Source organism: Salmo trutta, chromosome 21 (genome assembly GCF_901001165.1).
Source record: "Salmo trutta chromosome 21, fSalTru1.1, whole genome shotgun sequence".
In the NCBI taxonomy this organism is placed as follows: Eukaryota; Metazoa; Chordata; class Actinopteri; order Salmoniformes; family Salmonidae; genus Salmo; species Salmo trutta.
Window position 1 is genome coordinate 23,585,687 of NC_042977.1, and position 16,431 is coordinate 23,602,117.

The 16,431-nt window shown below is 42.0% G+C and overlaps 1 protein-coding gene across 3 annotated transcripts in view; it reads left to right on the forward strand.

Moving 5' to 3' along the window:
• The first annotated feature begins 2,589 nt into the window (after window positions 1-2,589).
• The window catches only part of LOC115156993 (E3 ubiquitin-protein ligase COP1), a 36,760-nt gene continuing 22,918 nt past the window's right edge, over window positions 2,590-16,431 (forward strand). The window contains exons 1-8 of one of the 3 annotated variants that reach the window (XM_029704818.1): window positions 2,590-3,289; window positions 3,553-3,612; window positions 3,791-3,888; window positions 5,731-5,795; window positions 7,592-7,711; window positions 8,598-8,666; window positions 8,771-8,830; window positions 9,076-9,167. In XM_029704818.1, the coding sequence (XP_029560678.1) occupies window positions 2,937-3,289; window positions 3,553-3,612; window positions 3,791-3,888; window positions 5,731-5,795; window positions 7,592-7,711; window positions 8,598-8,666; window positions 8,771-8,830; window positions 9,076-9,167 (917 nt within the window). In that variant the 5' untranslated portion in view covers window positions 2,590-2,936. The remainder of the gene's footprint in view (window positions 3,290-3,552; window positions 3,613-3,790; window positions 3,889-5,730; window positions 5,796-7,591; window positions 7,712-8,597; window positions 8,667-8,770; window positions 8,831-9,075; window positions 9,168-16,431) is intronic. The other 2 variants (XM_029704819.1, XM_029704817.1) reach the window with 2 other exon arrangements.

The window sequence follows — 16,431 nt, forward strand, 5'->3', positions numbered from 1 at the left end:
AACCTGATGTGCCGGACAAATGGAGAGAGGGAGGGGGAAAAAACACACTTGGTAGAAAATGTAAGAGGGGGCCCACAATTGTTTGAAGGCAAATGTAACTTAATAGGTAATTTACTTAGTCAAATTATAATGTTGTTTTGCAAACTGTATAACACAGTAAAACAAATTACAAAAAAACATTCAAATCAACAGTATAGGGAAAGAAATCTATAGCAGGTATAGGCTACTTTTTGTTGTGTGAGTAGTGAATCCATTCTGTCTGTATGTTGTAATTGAAAATTGTCTACTTAAAGAGAGTTGTACTGTCTCAGTTGTGTTTCACATGTGAATTATGGAAGAAAGAAGGACATAATATTCATAAATCTGTTCCACAAGTGAAAACATTGGGGAAATGATTTGCTGTGAATGCTGTGCAGACCTACATGCACACCTAATTTTCTACTTTGACTGAAGTAGGGTAGATATGAAAAACAAACAGGTAATCCAATGTATATTTATGTGTAAGAAAATATATGAATACATAAATAGATTTTATAAAGCTTGACTAGACAGCCTGGTTTGCTTGCCACTTGAATGAGCCTTGGTGAGGAGTGTGGCAGAGGTGATCATGCCCTCTGCTGTGTGCTGTCAGAACTTCATGAGGCAGGTATGGTCACCATTACCAACACCACAACTGGCCCAGGTTACTTTCATACCAAAAACATAACTGTCAATATTTATCCTTTGCAAATTTATATAGCCTGAATTTTGGGGGAAATGTTATTATATACATACAGTACCAGTGAAAAGTTTGGACACACTTACTCATTCAAGGGGTTGTCGCTATTTTTTACTATTTTCTACATTGTAGAATAATAGTGAAGACATCAAAACTATGAAATAACACATGTGGATTCGTGTAGTGTTAAACAAGTCAAAATAAATGTAGATTCTTCAAAGTAGCCACCCTTTGCCTTGATGACAGCTTTGCACACTCTTGGAATTCTCTCAACCAGCTTCACCTGGAATGCTTTTCCAACAGTCTTGAAGAAGTTCCCATATATGCTGAGCACTTGTTGGCTGCTTTTCCTTCACTCTGCGGTCCAACTCATCCAAAACAATCTCAATTTGGTTGATGTCGGTTGGTTGTGGAGGCCAGGTAATCTGATGCAGCACTCCATCACTCTACTTCTTGTTCAAATTGCCCTTACACTGCCTGGAGGTGTGTTGGGTCATTGTCCTGTTGAAAAACAAATGATAGTCCCACTAAGCGCAAACCAGATGGGATGGTGTATCGCTGCAGAATGCTGTGGTAGCCATGCTGGTTAAGTGTGCCTTGAAATCTAAATAAATCACTGACATTGTCACCAGCAAAGCACCCCCACACCATCACACCTCCTCCTCCATGCATCACGGTGGGAACCACAGATGCAAAGATCATCCTTTCATCAACTCTGTGTCTCACAAAGATACGGCGGTTGGAACCAAAAATCTCAAATTTGGACTCATCAGACCAAAGGACAGATTTCCACCGGTCTAAGTCCATTGCTCGTATTTCTTGGCCCAAGCAAGTCTCTTCTTATATTTGGTGTCCTTTAGTAGTGGTTTCTTTTCAGCAATTCGACCATAAAGGCCTGATTAACGCAGTCTCCTCTGAACAGTTGATGTTGAGATGTGTCTGTTTCTTGAACTCTGTGAAGCATTTATTTGGGCTGCAATCTGAGGTGCAGTTAACTCTAATGAACTTAGCAGAGGTAACTCTCGGTCTTCCTCTTGGTCTTCCTTTCCTGTGGCGGTCCTCATAAGAGCCAGTTTGATCATAGCGCTTGATGGTTTTTGTGACTGCATTTGAAGAAACGTTTAAAGTTCTTGAAATGTTCCGGATTAACTGACCTTCATGTCTTAAAGTAATGATGGACTGTCATTTTTCTTTGCTTATTTGATCTGTTCTTGCCATAATGTAGACTTGATGTTTTACCAAATAGGGCTATATTCGGTATACCACCCCTACCTTGTCACCACACAACTGATTGGCTCAAACGCATTAAGAAGGAAAGAAATTCCACAAATTAACTTTTAACAAGGCACACCTGTTAATTGAAATGCATTCCAGGTGAGTACCTCATGAATCTGGTTGAGAGAATGCCAAGAGTGCGCAAAGCTGTCAATCAAGGCAAAGGATGCTACTTTGAAGAATCTAAAATCAAAAATATATTTTGATTTGTTTAACACTTTTTTGGTGTTATTTCATCGTTTTGATGTCTTCACTATTATTACATTTACATTTTAGTCATTTAGCAGACGCTCTTATCCAGAGCGACTTACAGTAGTGAATGCATACATTTCATTTTTCATTTCATACATTTTTTTTTTTCTTCGTACTTATTCTACAATGTAGAAAATAGACAAAATAAAGAAAAACCCTCGAATTAGTAGATGTGTCCAAACTGTTGACTGGTACTGTATATAAAACAATCAGAAGTCAAACTACTCTACAAAACACAACAAAACCTGATATAAATTATTTTCTACGTTTTGTTGCATCTACAATTGTATTGGTGTGGGTGCGTTCATTCAGTACAGGCATAGGACTTAGTTACGACTCCAGTGCAGTAGGGGGGAGTAATTCATTTTTGCTTGTAATTTCGTTTGGGTAAACGAGGATAGATTCGAGAGATTAGTTTCTAATTCCCTAAACGTAGACAGACTTTGCGCTGAAGATTGTATCATTCTTGCAACTTTGTTATGATCGACTTGTTGACAAAAGCCTACAATTTCACCTAAAGAAGCAATCTAGCTAAATGCAAGCTTGTATGTATTCCTACATTGTTGTTTTATCTTAGCTAGCGCATTGCCATTAGCTGGTAAGCTAACATTAGCTAGCCAATAGCTAAGCCCGGATGCGGTGAACTACAACAAGCTTTGGCCTTGAAAGAGTTGAGCATCGGGCTTGAATTATGTCAAGCAACCGTCAACAGCAAACTGGCGGTGGAGCAGGTCCTGGGCCTGGAAGTAGCAGCAGTACCGGTGGCACAACCAATGCTAACGGTGCTACCAGCGTAACGTTAGGCGGCAACGATAGTGCGAATGTGAACAATTCTCCAAATGTTGTGCCCTCGCGGACTCTGGCAGCAGCTGGCGAGGGGTTGCTTGTACCTGGAGTGGCTGTACAGTCTCCAAGAAGCTTAGCCCCTCTAAGCAGATCCAGTTCATCCTCCTCTGGCACCAGCAGAAAACGTCCTCTCCACCAAGCACCTCTCTACAATGGTCTCTTGAATTCCTACGAAGATAAAAGCAACGATTTTGTGTGGTGAGTTTTTCCTGCAAAATGCTAACTTAGCTTGCTAGCTACTTGGCTAACTACCGTAACTAGCTTGGTGACTAGGTGTTAGTTACATATGTAGGCATAGCTAGATAGTTCAACTTTGGAGTGTTTTCTTGTTTACAATGTCCATTTGGCAGTTGGTTAGCTAGAGTTACGTAACGCTGTCGTTTAACCAGACTCACTGATGCTTCCATATCTGAACACTGTCAAAGTAAGGTTAATGTTGTTGCATTACATTTTCTTTTCAGCCCGATCTGTTTTGAAATGATTGAGGAGGCACATATGACAAAATGTGGACACAGTTTCTGGTAAGCAAACATGATTGCATTGGCTAGGCTATAGTAACGTTATTTGCATGTAATTCCTATAGCACCGTTCCATATTAGCTACCGCTAATTCCGTTTGTATCGTCCACCAATGCCCCAATCATTTTTTCCTATGCTGGTTTTCTTGAACTAACATACCCCATTATATTTCTGGGTTCAGCTACAAGTGCATTCGGCAGAGTTTGGAGGACAGCAATAGGTGCCCAAAATGTAACTACGTCATTGACAATGTGGATCAGCTCTATCCAAACTTTCTTGGTAAGTTTGTCTCTTAAACCATTTCTTAGATAAGTAATGCACCCATCTACCTATCTATGGTGTAGCTACAGTTGAAGTCGGAAGTTTACATACACTTAGGTTGGAGTCATTAAAACTCGTTTTTCAACCACTCCACTAATTTCTTTTTAACAAACTATAGTTTTGGCAAGTCGTGACACAAGTAATTTTTCCAACAATTGTTTACAGGCACATTATTTCACTTATAATTCACGGTATCACAATTCCAGTGGGTCAGAAGTTTACATACACTACGTTGTCTGTGCCTTTAAACAGCTTGGAAAATTCCAGAAAATTATGTCATGGCTTTAGAAGCTTCTGATAGGCTAATTGACATCATTTGAGTCAATTGGAGGTGTACCTGTGGATGTATTTCAAGGCCTACCTTCAAACTCAGTGCCTCTTTGCTTGACATCATGGGAAAATCAAAAGAAATCAACCAAGACCTCAGAAAAGAAATTGTAGACCTCCACAAGTCTGGTTCATCCTTGGGAGCAATTTCCAAATGCCTGAAGGTACCATGTTCATCTGTACAATCAATAGTACGCAAGTATGAACGCCATGGGACCACGCAGCCGTCATACCGCTCAGGAAGGAGACATGTTCTGTCTCCTAGAGATGAACATACTTTGGTGCAAAAAGTGCGAATCAATCCCAGAACAACAGCAAAGGACCTTGTGAAAATGCTGGAGGAAACAGGTACAAAAGTACCTATATCCACAGTAAAACGAGTCCTATATTGACATAACCTGAAAGGCCACTCAGCAAGGAAGAAGCCACTGCTCCAAAACCGCCATAAAAAGCCAGACTACGGTTTGAAACTACACATGGGGACAAAGATCGTACATTTTGGAGAAATGTCCTCTGGTCTGATGAAACAAAAATAGAACTGGTTGGCCAAAATGACCATCGTTATGTTTGGAGGAAAAAGGGGGAGGCTTGCAAGCCGAAGAACACCATCCCAACCGTGAAGCCCGGGGGTGGCAGCATCATGTGGTGGGGGTGCTTTGCTGCAGGAGAGACTGGTGCACTTCACAAAATAGATGGCGTCATGAGGAAGGAAAATTATGTGGATATATTGAAGCAACATCTCAAGACAGTCAGGAAGTTAAAGCTTGCTCACAAATGTGTCTTCCAAATGGACAATGACCCCAAGCATACTTCCAAAGTTGTGGCAAAATGGCTTAAGGACAACAAAGTCAAAGTATTGGAGTGGCCATCACAAAGCCCTGACCTCAATCCCATAGAACATTTTTGGGCAGAACTGAAAAAGCATGTGCGAGCAAGGAGGCCTACAAACCTGACTCCGTTACACCAGCTCTGTCAGGAGGAATGGGCCAAAATTCACCCAACTTATTGTGGGAAGCTTGTGGAAGGCTACCCAAAATGTTTGACCCAAGTTAAACAATTTAAAGGCAATGCTACCAAATACTAATTGAGTGTATGTAAACTTCTGACCCACTGGGAATGTGATGAAAGAAAAAAAAAAGCTGAAATAAATCCTTGTCTCTACTGTTATTCTGACATTTCACATTCTTAAAATAAAGTGGTGATCCTAACTGATCTAAGACAGGGAATTTTTATTAGGATTAAATGTCAGGAATTGTGAAACTGAGTTTAAATGTATTTGGTTAAGGTTTATGTAAACTTCCGACTTCAACTGTAGCTTCTCTACAGCCTTGTCACAGGTTTTGTCCCAAATGGCAACCTGTTCCCTATTTAGTGCAGTACTTTTGTATTGGCCCTTGTAAAAATTAAGCTTTGTTCCTTTCTAATACATCACTCCTCAATATTAATACTAACTCTTATTTTGATTTGATACAGTGAATGAACTTATTCTCAAACAAAAACAGAGATCCGATGAAAAACGGCTGAAGATGGACCATCCGGTAAGTGCTTCAGCAAATCAGGTCACGCACACACACTTGCACTGGAAACCAGACCTTGATGAAATATTACAACATGAGAACATAATGCAGACAACAAAATTGTGGGCTCATTTTCCGGACACAGATTAAGCCTAGTATTGGACTAAAAAGCAAGCTCAATGGAGAATCTCTTTTGAAAAAGCTTCTTAGGCCCAGAGATGCAAACTCGCCACTTTTCAGATTTATTTGCCATTTTGATCTCAAAATAGGTCATCCAGGTGAATCATGTAGTTCCGTAAAACAACATTTTGGAGGGGTGTCTGACAAAAAGTGCGCATATCGAAATGAATGACTGAGCACAGAATGCATCCCTACGTGTCCTACAAATAGAATATCAGAGTTCAGTGTGCTGTCAGATATGTCATATCAGAATGAGTGCTTCATCCAATATCACGTGTGACAGCTGTGAGCAGACAGCTGTAAGCAGCCAGCTGCATCCCCTAACCAGCCATTAGTCTGCTCAGCTGCTTCTCGCCGTCTGTTCTTTCTGCGCATCTACATCTGTTTTTAAAATGTCATTTAGCTGTGATGGTGAGCTGAGGTGTACAGACACCGATGGGGTTTCTGTTACATTTGTTTAATTATTGGGGCGGCACGCATTTACCTGTAAAGAACCAGCAGGCCAGTATGACTAGGCTTTGTTGAGGAAAAACAGTGCAACAGAAAGGAAGAGGCAAAGCGAGAGGTTTCACACGCCAAAATCTGTCAAAAATAAGCCCTGTGCGTTTCTATGGACTTATTTTGTACCTAAGCTTGTCCTTCTATACAGATCTCTGAGCACAGTGGCAGTAATACTTATGTCTTTACATCACTGAAAACCGCGAGTTTCTAGCCCGAACCCCTCAAAACTTATCCCCCAAATTACCGGAGCTACCATCTCCTCTTTCTACCGCGAATTGAGGTACATTTTATAAATCATGTTGCGGGCCGTTTTAAACTACTTACGGGCCAGTTTTTGGTTTAATAACAAACTACCTTGTTTAGTCATGTTACCTTGCTGGCTAGCTAGCGTACAACCTTGGTTATGCACACATTTGGATGGCACAGGAAAAACAGAAAAGGGATAGATAACCTACTCAGAGATGCTTCAAAGGTAGGATGCATATGCCTACTCAAAGAGATTCTAAGCTAAATCTGAATAACCAAATCAATTTTTCTGGTGTTCCTTAAATTCTGTTTGGTGCCTAACCTTTGGGAGGGGGGGGGGGGGGGGTGTGTGAGGGAGCGTGTAGGATGTGTATAAAGTGGTCTGAAGAGTAGGCTAAAGATGGTTTCATATAGGCCTAGTGCAGGGTTTCCCAAACTCTGTCCTCTGGACCCCAAGGGATTCACATTTTTGGTTTTTGCCCGAGCAAAATAATCAACTAATCATCAAGCTTTGATCATTTGAATCAACTGTAGTGTTAGGGCAAAAACCAAAACGTGCACCCCATGGGGTCCCGAGGACCGAGTTTGGGAAACGCTGGTCTAGTGTGTTTTCCCCTTACTGCCACTTTGAAAATGCAGCTCATTATGCATTTCTGTTCCTTACTACATTCCTCCTGCCCAATCCATAGGTAGGCCTTTGGAAATTAGCGAATCAGCTGTTTTCTGCAGTAGCCTTTTCTATTATACAGTTTTAAAAAGTGTGTTGTCCAGGACTAGGCGTAGTCTGTGTCCAGGAAACCACTCTTAAAGGTAATAGTGAAAGAACCCAACGGTTAACTTAATTTACCAAAAGTATGTACATATTTCATTGTGTATTTCTCATGTTTTAGAATGGGTCAAGATGGCAAGTGTTCCAAGACGTCCTGGGCACAGACCAAGAGAACCTAGATCTTGCTAATGTCAACTTGATGCTGGGACTCCTTGTACAGAAAAAGAAACAGCTGGAAGCGGTAGGTATATTTTGTTTAGGCAGTGCATATTTAACCAGCATAAAATGAATGGCGTCGGGCGGCTTTACGCTAACTGAATGTGAACGTGTATGCTTTACCCTAACCCTTAACCTCACTGAAGCTATACCACATTAACCTTAACAACCCCTTGTCAATCCCGATGCCGTTTTTTCTGCCAGTCAAATATACACTTTTGTTTATTCTTAACATGAAATGAATCCTATAAAGTAGGGATGGGCATTTTAAAATATCAGTTATCAAATAATATCATGATATTTTTTCAGATATCTGGATAGTTGAAATACATGTGTGTTAAGGGATACAGTTTTCTTTAAAACTTCCATGGAGACCTCCTCTTGCGACATGAGAGCCGGTGCCCTGCGCTTTGCTTGTTTCAGCAGAGGGGTGAGAGAGGAGCAGGGGCCGGTGTGTGTGACAGTCTATGTGTGTAGCATGGAGGGAGAGAGAGAAAGCAGACAAACCAACTCAAGCTAGTTAGACAAACATGTTGCTACCATAGGTTATCTATCATACCATCTGATAGTACCTAGCTTGACTGCATCAAATTGTTGTAAAGAAGCAAGGCTAATTGAGGCTATTATGCTGCGCTACTCAACCAATGTCTACAACTCCATTCATATAAAACAATAGCCTACCTGATGGTTGGTCATTGTAGCCTGCTCCTTTTCATTTGTGTGTAGGCTACCTGTGGGTCTTTATGGGGTGCACTCATAAAAATGGTCAAACTGTTCCATAAAAATTCAGAATATAATGGTCTATCTATGTAGGCTATGTAGCAATATCACATAGATAATTTTAAAAGAAATGGGCTTCATAGTCATACCTTGATCGATCGACTGTTAACTCTGTCTGTTTATTCCCATAGGAATCACAAGCTGCTCAACGTCAGATCTTAATGGAATTCCTCAAAGAAGCAAGAAGAAATAAAAGAGAGGTGTACCCCATCTCTGTTTGGGATTGCTTCTAAATATATTTCCATATTTAAGTACAGTATTAATCTGTGGAACTAACCATTTGTTATTGTGTTTTATCAATCAGCAACTGGAACAGTTGCAGAAGGAGCTAAACTTTTTGGAGGAAGATATCAAGCGTGTTGAGGTAAAATAATGTACATAGATAGCTACCTTAACATTTCTGTAATCCTGAAATGGATTACAATTCAGAGGTCTAGTCTCCTAGACACAGATTAAGGCTAGTTCTGGGGTAAAAAGCATCTCAGAAACCACCTCAGAATTTGACAAATGTACTCCTCCACTGTGTTTTTTGGTTTTCATGTACAGAAATGCAGGTTGAGGCTGTCTGTTGAGGAGTTTTTAAAGCGAAATAGATTGTACATTTTCTAGGAAATGAGTGGACTGTACTTGCCAGTGAGTGACATGGATCGTAACTTGGACAGCACTGTACCTAATTTCGAGGCTCCCTCACCTGCACCCAGGTAAAACAAAATGTCCTGTACTTCAATTAGTCTTGTGAAAGGAAGTAAATATCTGACTCAGAATATATTAATCTTTCTATGAATATCCTTTAAAAGTTGTGAAAGAGTTGAGGTTTGACAGGAGACAGATACAGTTGAAGTTGGAGTTTACATACACCTTGGCCAAGTACTTTTCAACTCAGTTTTTCACAATTCCTGACATTTAATCCTAGTAAAAAGTTAGGATCACCACTTTATTTTAAGAATGTGAAATGTCAGAATAATAGTAGAGTGAATAAGTTAAGTTTTTATTTCTTTCATCACATTCCCAGTGGGTCAGAAGTTTACATACACTTAATTAGTATTTGGTAGCATTGCCTTTAAATTGTTTAACTTGGGTCAAACATTTTGGGTAGCCTTCCACAAGCTTCCCACAATAAGTAGGGTGAATTTTGGCTCATTCCTCCTGACAGAGCTGGTGTAACGGAGTCAGGTTTGTAGGCCTCCTTGCTCGCACATGCTTTTTCAGTTCTGCCCAAAAAGTTCTATGGGATTGAGGTCAGGGCTTTGTGATGGCCACTCCAATACTTTGACTTTGTTGTCCTTATTAAGCCATTTTGCCACAACTTTGGAAGTATGCTTGGGGTCATTGTCCATTTGGAAGACACATTTGTGACCAAGCTTTAACTTCCTGACTGATGTCTTGAGATGTTGCTTCAATATATCCACATAATTTTCCTCCCTCATGATGCCATCTATTTTGTGAAGTGCACCAGTCTCTCCTGGAGCAAAGCACCCCCACAACATGATGCTGCCACCCCCGGGCTTCACGGTTGGGATGGTGTTTTTTGGCATGCAAGCCTTCCCCTTTTTCCTGCAAACATAACGATGGTCAGTATGGCCAAACAGTTCTATTTTTGTTTCATCAGACGAGAGGACATTTCTCCAAAAAGTATGATCTTTCTCCCCATGTGCAGTTGCAAACCGTAGTCAGATTTTTTTTATGGCGGTTTTGGAGCAGAGGCTTCTTGCTTGCTGAGCGGCCTTTCAGCTTATGTCGATATAGGACTCGTTTTACTGTGGATATAGATTCTTTTGTACCTGTTTCCTCCAGCATCTTCACAAGGTCCTTTGCTGTTCTGGGATTGATTTGCACTTTTCGCACCAAAGTACGTTCATCTCTAGAATGCAGAATGCGTCTCCTTCCTGAGCGGTATGACGGCTGCGTGGCCCCATGGTGTTCATACTTGCGTACTATTGTTTGTACAGATGAACATGGTACCTTCAGGTGTTTGGAAATTGCTCCCAAGGATGAACCAGACTTGTGGACGTCTACAATTGTTTTTTCTGAGGTCTTGGCTGATTTCTTTTGATTTTTCCCATGATGTCAAGCAAAGAGGCACTGAGTTTGAAGATAGGCCTTGAAATACATCCACAGGTACACCTCCAATTGACTCAGGCTAATTGACATTTATCAGAAGCTTCTAAACCCATGACATCATTTTCTGGATTTTTCCAAGCTGTTTAAATGCACAGTCAATTTAGTGTATGTAAACCTCTGACCCACTGGGATTATGATTTAGTGAATTATAAGTGAAATAATCTGTCTGTGAACAATTGTTGGAAAATTACTTGTGTCATGCACAAAGTAGATGTCCTAACCGACTTGCCAAAACTATAGTTAGTTAACAAGAAATTAGTGGAGTGGTTGAAAAATGAGTTTTAATGATGAAACCTAAGTGTATGTAAACTTCCGACTTCAACTGTATATATTCATAGTACCAGTCAAAATTTTGGACACACCTACTCATTCAAAGGTTTTTCTTTATTTTTACAGTTTTCTACATTGTAGAATAATGGTGAATACATCAACTATGAAATAACACATATAGAATCATGTAGTAACCCAAAAAGTGTTAAAATAAAATATATTTTAGAGTCTTCAAAGTAGCCACCCTTTGCCTTGATGACAGTTTTGCACACTCTTGGCATTCTTTCAACCAGCTTGACCTGGAATTCTTTTCCAACAGTCTTGAAGGAGTTCCCACATATGCTGAGCACTTGGCTTGTTTTTCCTTCACTCTGCGATCCAACTCATCCCAAACCATCTCAATTGGGTTGAGGTCGGGTGATTGTGTAGGCCAGATCATCTGATGCAGCATTCCATCACTCTCCTTCTTGGTCAAATAGCCCGTACACAGCCTGGAGGTGTGTTGGGTCATTGTCTTGTTGAAAAACAAATGATAGTCCCACTAGGCGTAAACCAGATGGGATGGCATATCGCTGCAGAATGCAGTGGTAGCCATGCTGGTTAAGTGTGCCTTGAATTCTAAATAAATCAGTGTCACCAGCAAAGCACCCCCACACCATTACACCTCCTCCATGCTTCACGGTGGGAATCACACATTTTGAGATTTTGGACCAAAAATGTAATTCACACAGAAGCACAGATTTCCACCGGTTTAATGTCCATTGCTCTTGTTTCTTGGCCCCAGCATTGCTCGTGTTTCTTAGACCAAGCTCTTCTTATTGGTGTCCTTTAGTAGTATTTTCTTTGCAGCAATTCGACCATGATGGCCTTATTCATGCAGTCGGCTCTGAACAGTTGATGTTAAGATGTCTGTTACTTTAACTCTGTGAAGCATTTATTTGGGCTGCAATTTCTGAGGCTGGTAACTTTAATGGACCTATCCTCTGCAGCAGAGGTAACTGTGGGTGTTCCTTTCATGAGAGCCTGTTTCATTATAGAGCTTGATGGTTTTTCAAATGAAAAATCAAATAAAACTTTGTCACATGCGCCGAATACTACAACGTGTAGACTTTACCATGAAATGCTTACTTAGAAGCCCTTAACCACCAGTACAGTTCAAGAAGAGTTAAAAAAATATTTACCAAGTAGTCTAAAATAAAAGTAATAATAAAAAGTAACACAATTTGGCAATATACAGGGGGCACCGGTTAGTTGAGGTAATTTGTACATGGAGGTGAAGCGACTATGCATAGATAATAAACAGCGAGTAGCAGCAGTGTACAAAAGGGAGGGGGGGTCAATGTAAATTGTCCGGTGGCGATTTTATTAATTGTTCAGCAGTCTTATGGCGTGGGGTTAGAAGCTTTTGGGGAGCCTTTTGGTCCTAGAGTTGGCGCTCCGGTACCGCTTGCCGTGCTGTAGCAGAGAAAACAGTCTACAACTTGGGTAACTGGAGTCTCTGACAACTTTATTGGCTTTCCTCTGACTCCGCCTATTATAAAGGTCCTGGATGGCAGGAAGCTTGGCCCCAGTGATGTACTGGGCCATTCGCACTACCCTCTAGCGCTGTGATGCAACCGGTCAGAATGCTCTCGATGGTGTAGCTGTAGAACCTTTAGAGGATCTGGGGACCCATGCCAAATCTTTTCAGTCTCCTGAGGGGGAAAATATTTTGTTGTGCCCTCTTCACGACTGTCTTGGTATGTTTGGACCATGATAGTTTGTTGGTGATGTGGACACCAAGGAACTTAACTCTCGACTGCAATTTGCGACTGCACTTGAAGAAACTGACTTTATATCTTTAAAGTAATGGTTTGTCATTTCTCTTTGCTGATTTGAGCTGTTTTTGCCATAATATGGACTTGGTCTTTTACCAAATAGAGCCATCTTCTGTATACCACCCCTACCTTGTCACCACTGATTGGCTCAACGCATTAAGAAGGAAAGAAATTCCACAAATTAACTTTTAACAAGGCACACCTGCTCATTTAAATGCATTCCAGGTGATTACCTCATGATGCTGGTTGAATGCCAAGAGTGTGCAAAGCTGTCTTCAAAGCGAAGGGTGGCTACTCTAAAGAATCTTAAGTTGTTTGCCACTGCTAGCAGCCTTTACCTTTTGCACAGACACCAGCCGCTTTTAGCCTGGATAATACTTGCCAGTATCGGACTGTTTTCTCCACTTTCTCCACTTCCTGCCATAAGCCCTGGACCAGCCCTGGAGCCCGTGTGGCTCAGTTGGTAGAGCATGGTGTTTGCAACGCTGGGGTTGTGGGTTCGTTTCCCACGGGGGACCAGTACGGAGAGAGAAAAAAGAAAACAAAATGTATGAAATGTATGCATTCACTACTGTAAGTCGCTCTGGATAAGAGCGTCTGCTAAATGACAAATGTAAATTACCCCTGATCATCACAGCGAGCAAGCTGCCACCGAGTGGCCCAGCCCTGAAGCTAGCTTTGAGCCAGGCCCACCTGGCATGTTAACATCAGAAGCCTCCTCCCTAAGTTTGTTTTTCTCACTGCTTTAGCACACTCAGCCAACCCTGATGTTCTTGCCGTGTCTGAATCCTGGCTTAGGAAGGCCACCAAAAATTCTGAAATTTCCATCCCCAACTACAACATTTTCCGTCAAGATAGAACTGCCAAAGGGGGAGGAGTTGCAATCTACTGCAGAGTGAGCCTGCAATGTTCTGTCATACTTTCCAGGTCTATGCTCAAATAGTTCAAGCTTCTAATTTTAAAAATGAAGCTCTCCAGAAATAAGTCTCTCACTGTTGCCGCCTGTTATAGACCCCCCTCAGCTCCCAGCTGTGCCCTGGACACCCTATGGGAATTGATTGCCCCCCATCTATCTTCAGAATTTGTTCTGTTAGGTGACCTAAACTGGGATATGCTTAACACCCCGACCGTCCTACAAGCTAAGCTAGATGCCCTTAATCTCACACAAATGATCAAGGAACCCACCATGTACAACCCTAAATCTGTAACCATGGGCACCCTCATAGATATTATCCTAACCAACTTGCCTTCCAAATATACCTCTGCTGTTTTCAATCAGGATCTCTGCGATCACTGCTTCATTGCCTGCATCCGCTATGGATCCGCGGTCAAACGGCCACCCCTCATCATTGTCAAACGCTCCCTAAAACACTTCTGCGAGCAGGCCTTTCTAATTGACCGGCCTGGGTAACCTGGAAGGATATTGACCTCATTCCGTCGGTAGAGGATGCCTGGTCGTTCTTTAAAAGTAATTTCCACACCATCTTAAATAAGCATGCCCCTTTCAAAAAATGTAGAATTAAGAACAAATATAGCCCTTGGTTCACTCCAGACCTGACTGCCCTCGACCAGCACAAAAACATCCTGTGGGGGACTGCATTAGCATCGAATAGTCCCCGCGGTATACAACTTTTCAGGGAAGTCAGGAACCAATACACGCAGTCAGTCAGGAAGCAAAGGCTAGCTTTTTCAAACAGAAATTTGCATCCTGTAGCTCTAACTCCAAAAAGTTTTGAGACACTGTAAAGTCCATGGAGAATAAGAGCACCTCCTCCCAGCTGCCCACTGCACTGAGGCTAGGAAACACTGTCACCACCGATAAATCCACGATAATCGAGAATTTCAATAAGCATTTCTCTACGGCTGGCCATGCTTTCATCCTGGCTACCCCAACCCTGGCCAACAGCTCCGCACCCCCCGCAGCTACTTTCCCAAGCCTCCCCATTTTCTCCTTCACCCAAATCCAGATAGCAGATGTTCTGAAAGAGCTGCAATCCTGGACCGGTACAAATCAGCTGTGCTAGACAATCTGGACCCACTCTTTCTAAAATTGTCCTCTGCCATTGTTGCAACCCCTATTACCAGTCTGTTGAACCTCTCTTTCGTATCGTCTGAGATCCCTAAAGATTGGAAAGCTGCCGTGGTCATCCCTCTCTTCAAAGGGGGTGACACTCTAGACCCAAACTGTTACAGACCTATATCCATCCTGCCCTGCCTTTCTAAAGTCTTTGAAAGCCAAGTTAATAAACAGATCATTTCGAATCCCACTGTACCTTCTCCGCTGTGCAATCCGGTTTCCGAGTTGGTCACAGGTGCACCTCAGCCACGCTCAAGGTATGTAACGATATCATAACCGCCATCGATTAGAGACAGTACTATGCAGCCGTCTTCATCAACCTTGCCATGGCATTCGACTCTGTCAATCACAGTATTCTTATCAGCAGACTCAACAGCCTTGGTTTCTCAAATGACTGCCTCGCCTGGTTCACCAACTACATCTCAGACAGAGTTCATTGTGTCAAATCGGAGGGCCTGTTGTCCGGACCTCTGGCAGTCTCTATGGTGGTACCACAGGGTTCAATTCTCGGGCCGACTCTTTGCTCTGTATATATCAACGATGTCGCTCTGCGGGTGATTCCCTGATCCACCTCTACGTAGACGACACCGTTCTGTATACATCTGGCCTTTCTTTGGACACTGTTTTAACAAACCTCCAAACGAGCTTCAATGCCATACAGCACTCTCCGTGGCCTCCAACTGCTCTTAAACGCTAGTAAAACTAAATGCATGCTTTTCAACCGATCGCTGACCGCACCCGCCCGCCCGACTAGCATCACTACTGTGGACGGTTCTGACTTAGAGTATGTGGACAACTACAAATACCTAGGTGTCTGGCTAGACTGTAAACTCTCCTTCCAGACTCATATTAAACATCTCCAATCCAAAATTAAATCTAGAATCGGCTTCCTATTTTGCAACAAAGCCTCCTTCACTCACGCCGCCAAACATACCCTCGTAAAACTGACTATCCTACCAATCCTCGACTTTGGTGATGTTATTTACAAAATAGCATCCAACACTCTACTCAACAAATTGGATGCAGTCTATCACAGTGCCATCCGTTTTGTCACCAAAGCCCCATACACCACCCACCACTGCGACCTGTATGCTCTCGTCGCAAGACCCACTGGCTCCAGGACGTCTGTAAGTCTTTGCTAGCTAAAGCTTCGCCTTATCTTAGCCTACTGGCCACGATAACAACACCCACCCGTAGCACACGCTCCAGCAGGTATATCTCACTGGTCATCCCCAATGCCAACACTTACTTTGGCCGCCTTTCCTTTCAGTTCTCTGCTGCCAATGACTGGAACGAATTGCAAAACTTGCTTAAATTGGAGACTTATCTCCCTTACTAACTTTAAACATCAGCTATCTGAGCAGCTAACCGATCGCTCCAGCCATACACAACCCATCTGTAAATAGCCCATCCAATCTACCAACCTCATCCCCATTTTGTTTTTATTTACTTTTTGCTCTTTTGCACACCATTATTTGTACTTGCACATCTATCACTCCAGTGTTAATTTGCTAAATTGTAATTACTTCGCTACTCTGGCCTGGTTATTGCCTTACCTTCTCACGCCATTTGCACACACTGTATATAGACTTTTTTTCTATTGTGTTATTGACTTTGTTTATATCATGTGTAACTCCGTGTTGTTTGTGTCGCACTGCCTTGCTTTATCTTGGCCAGGTC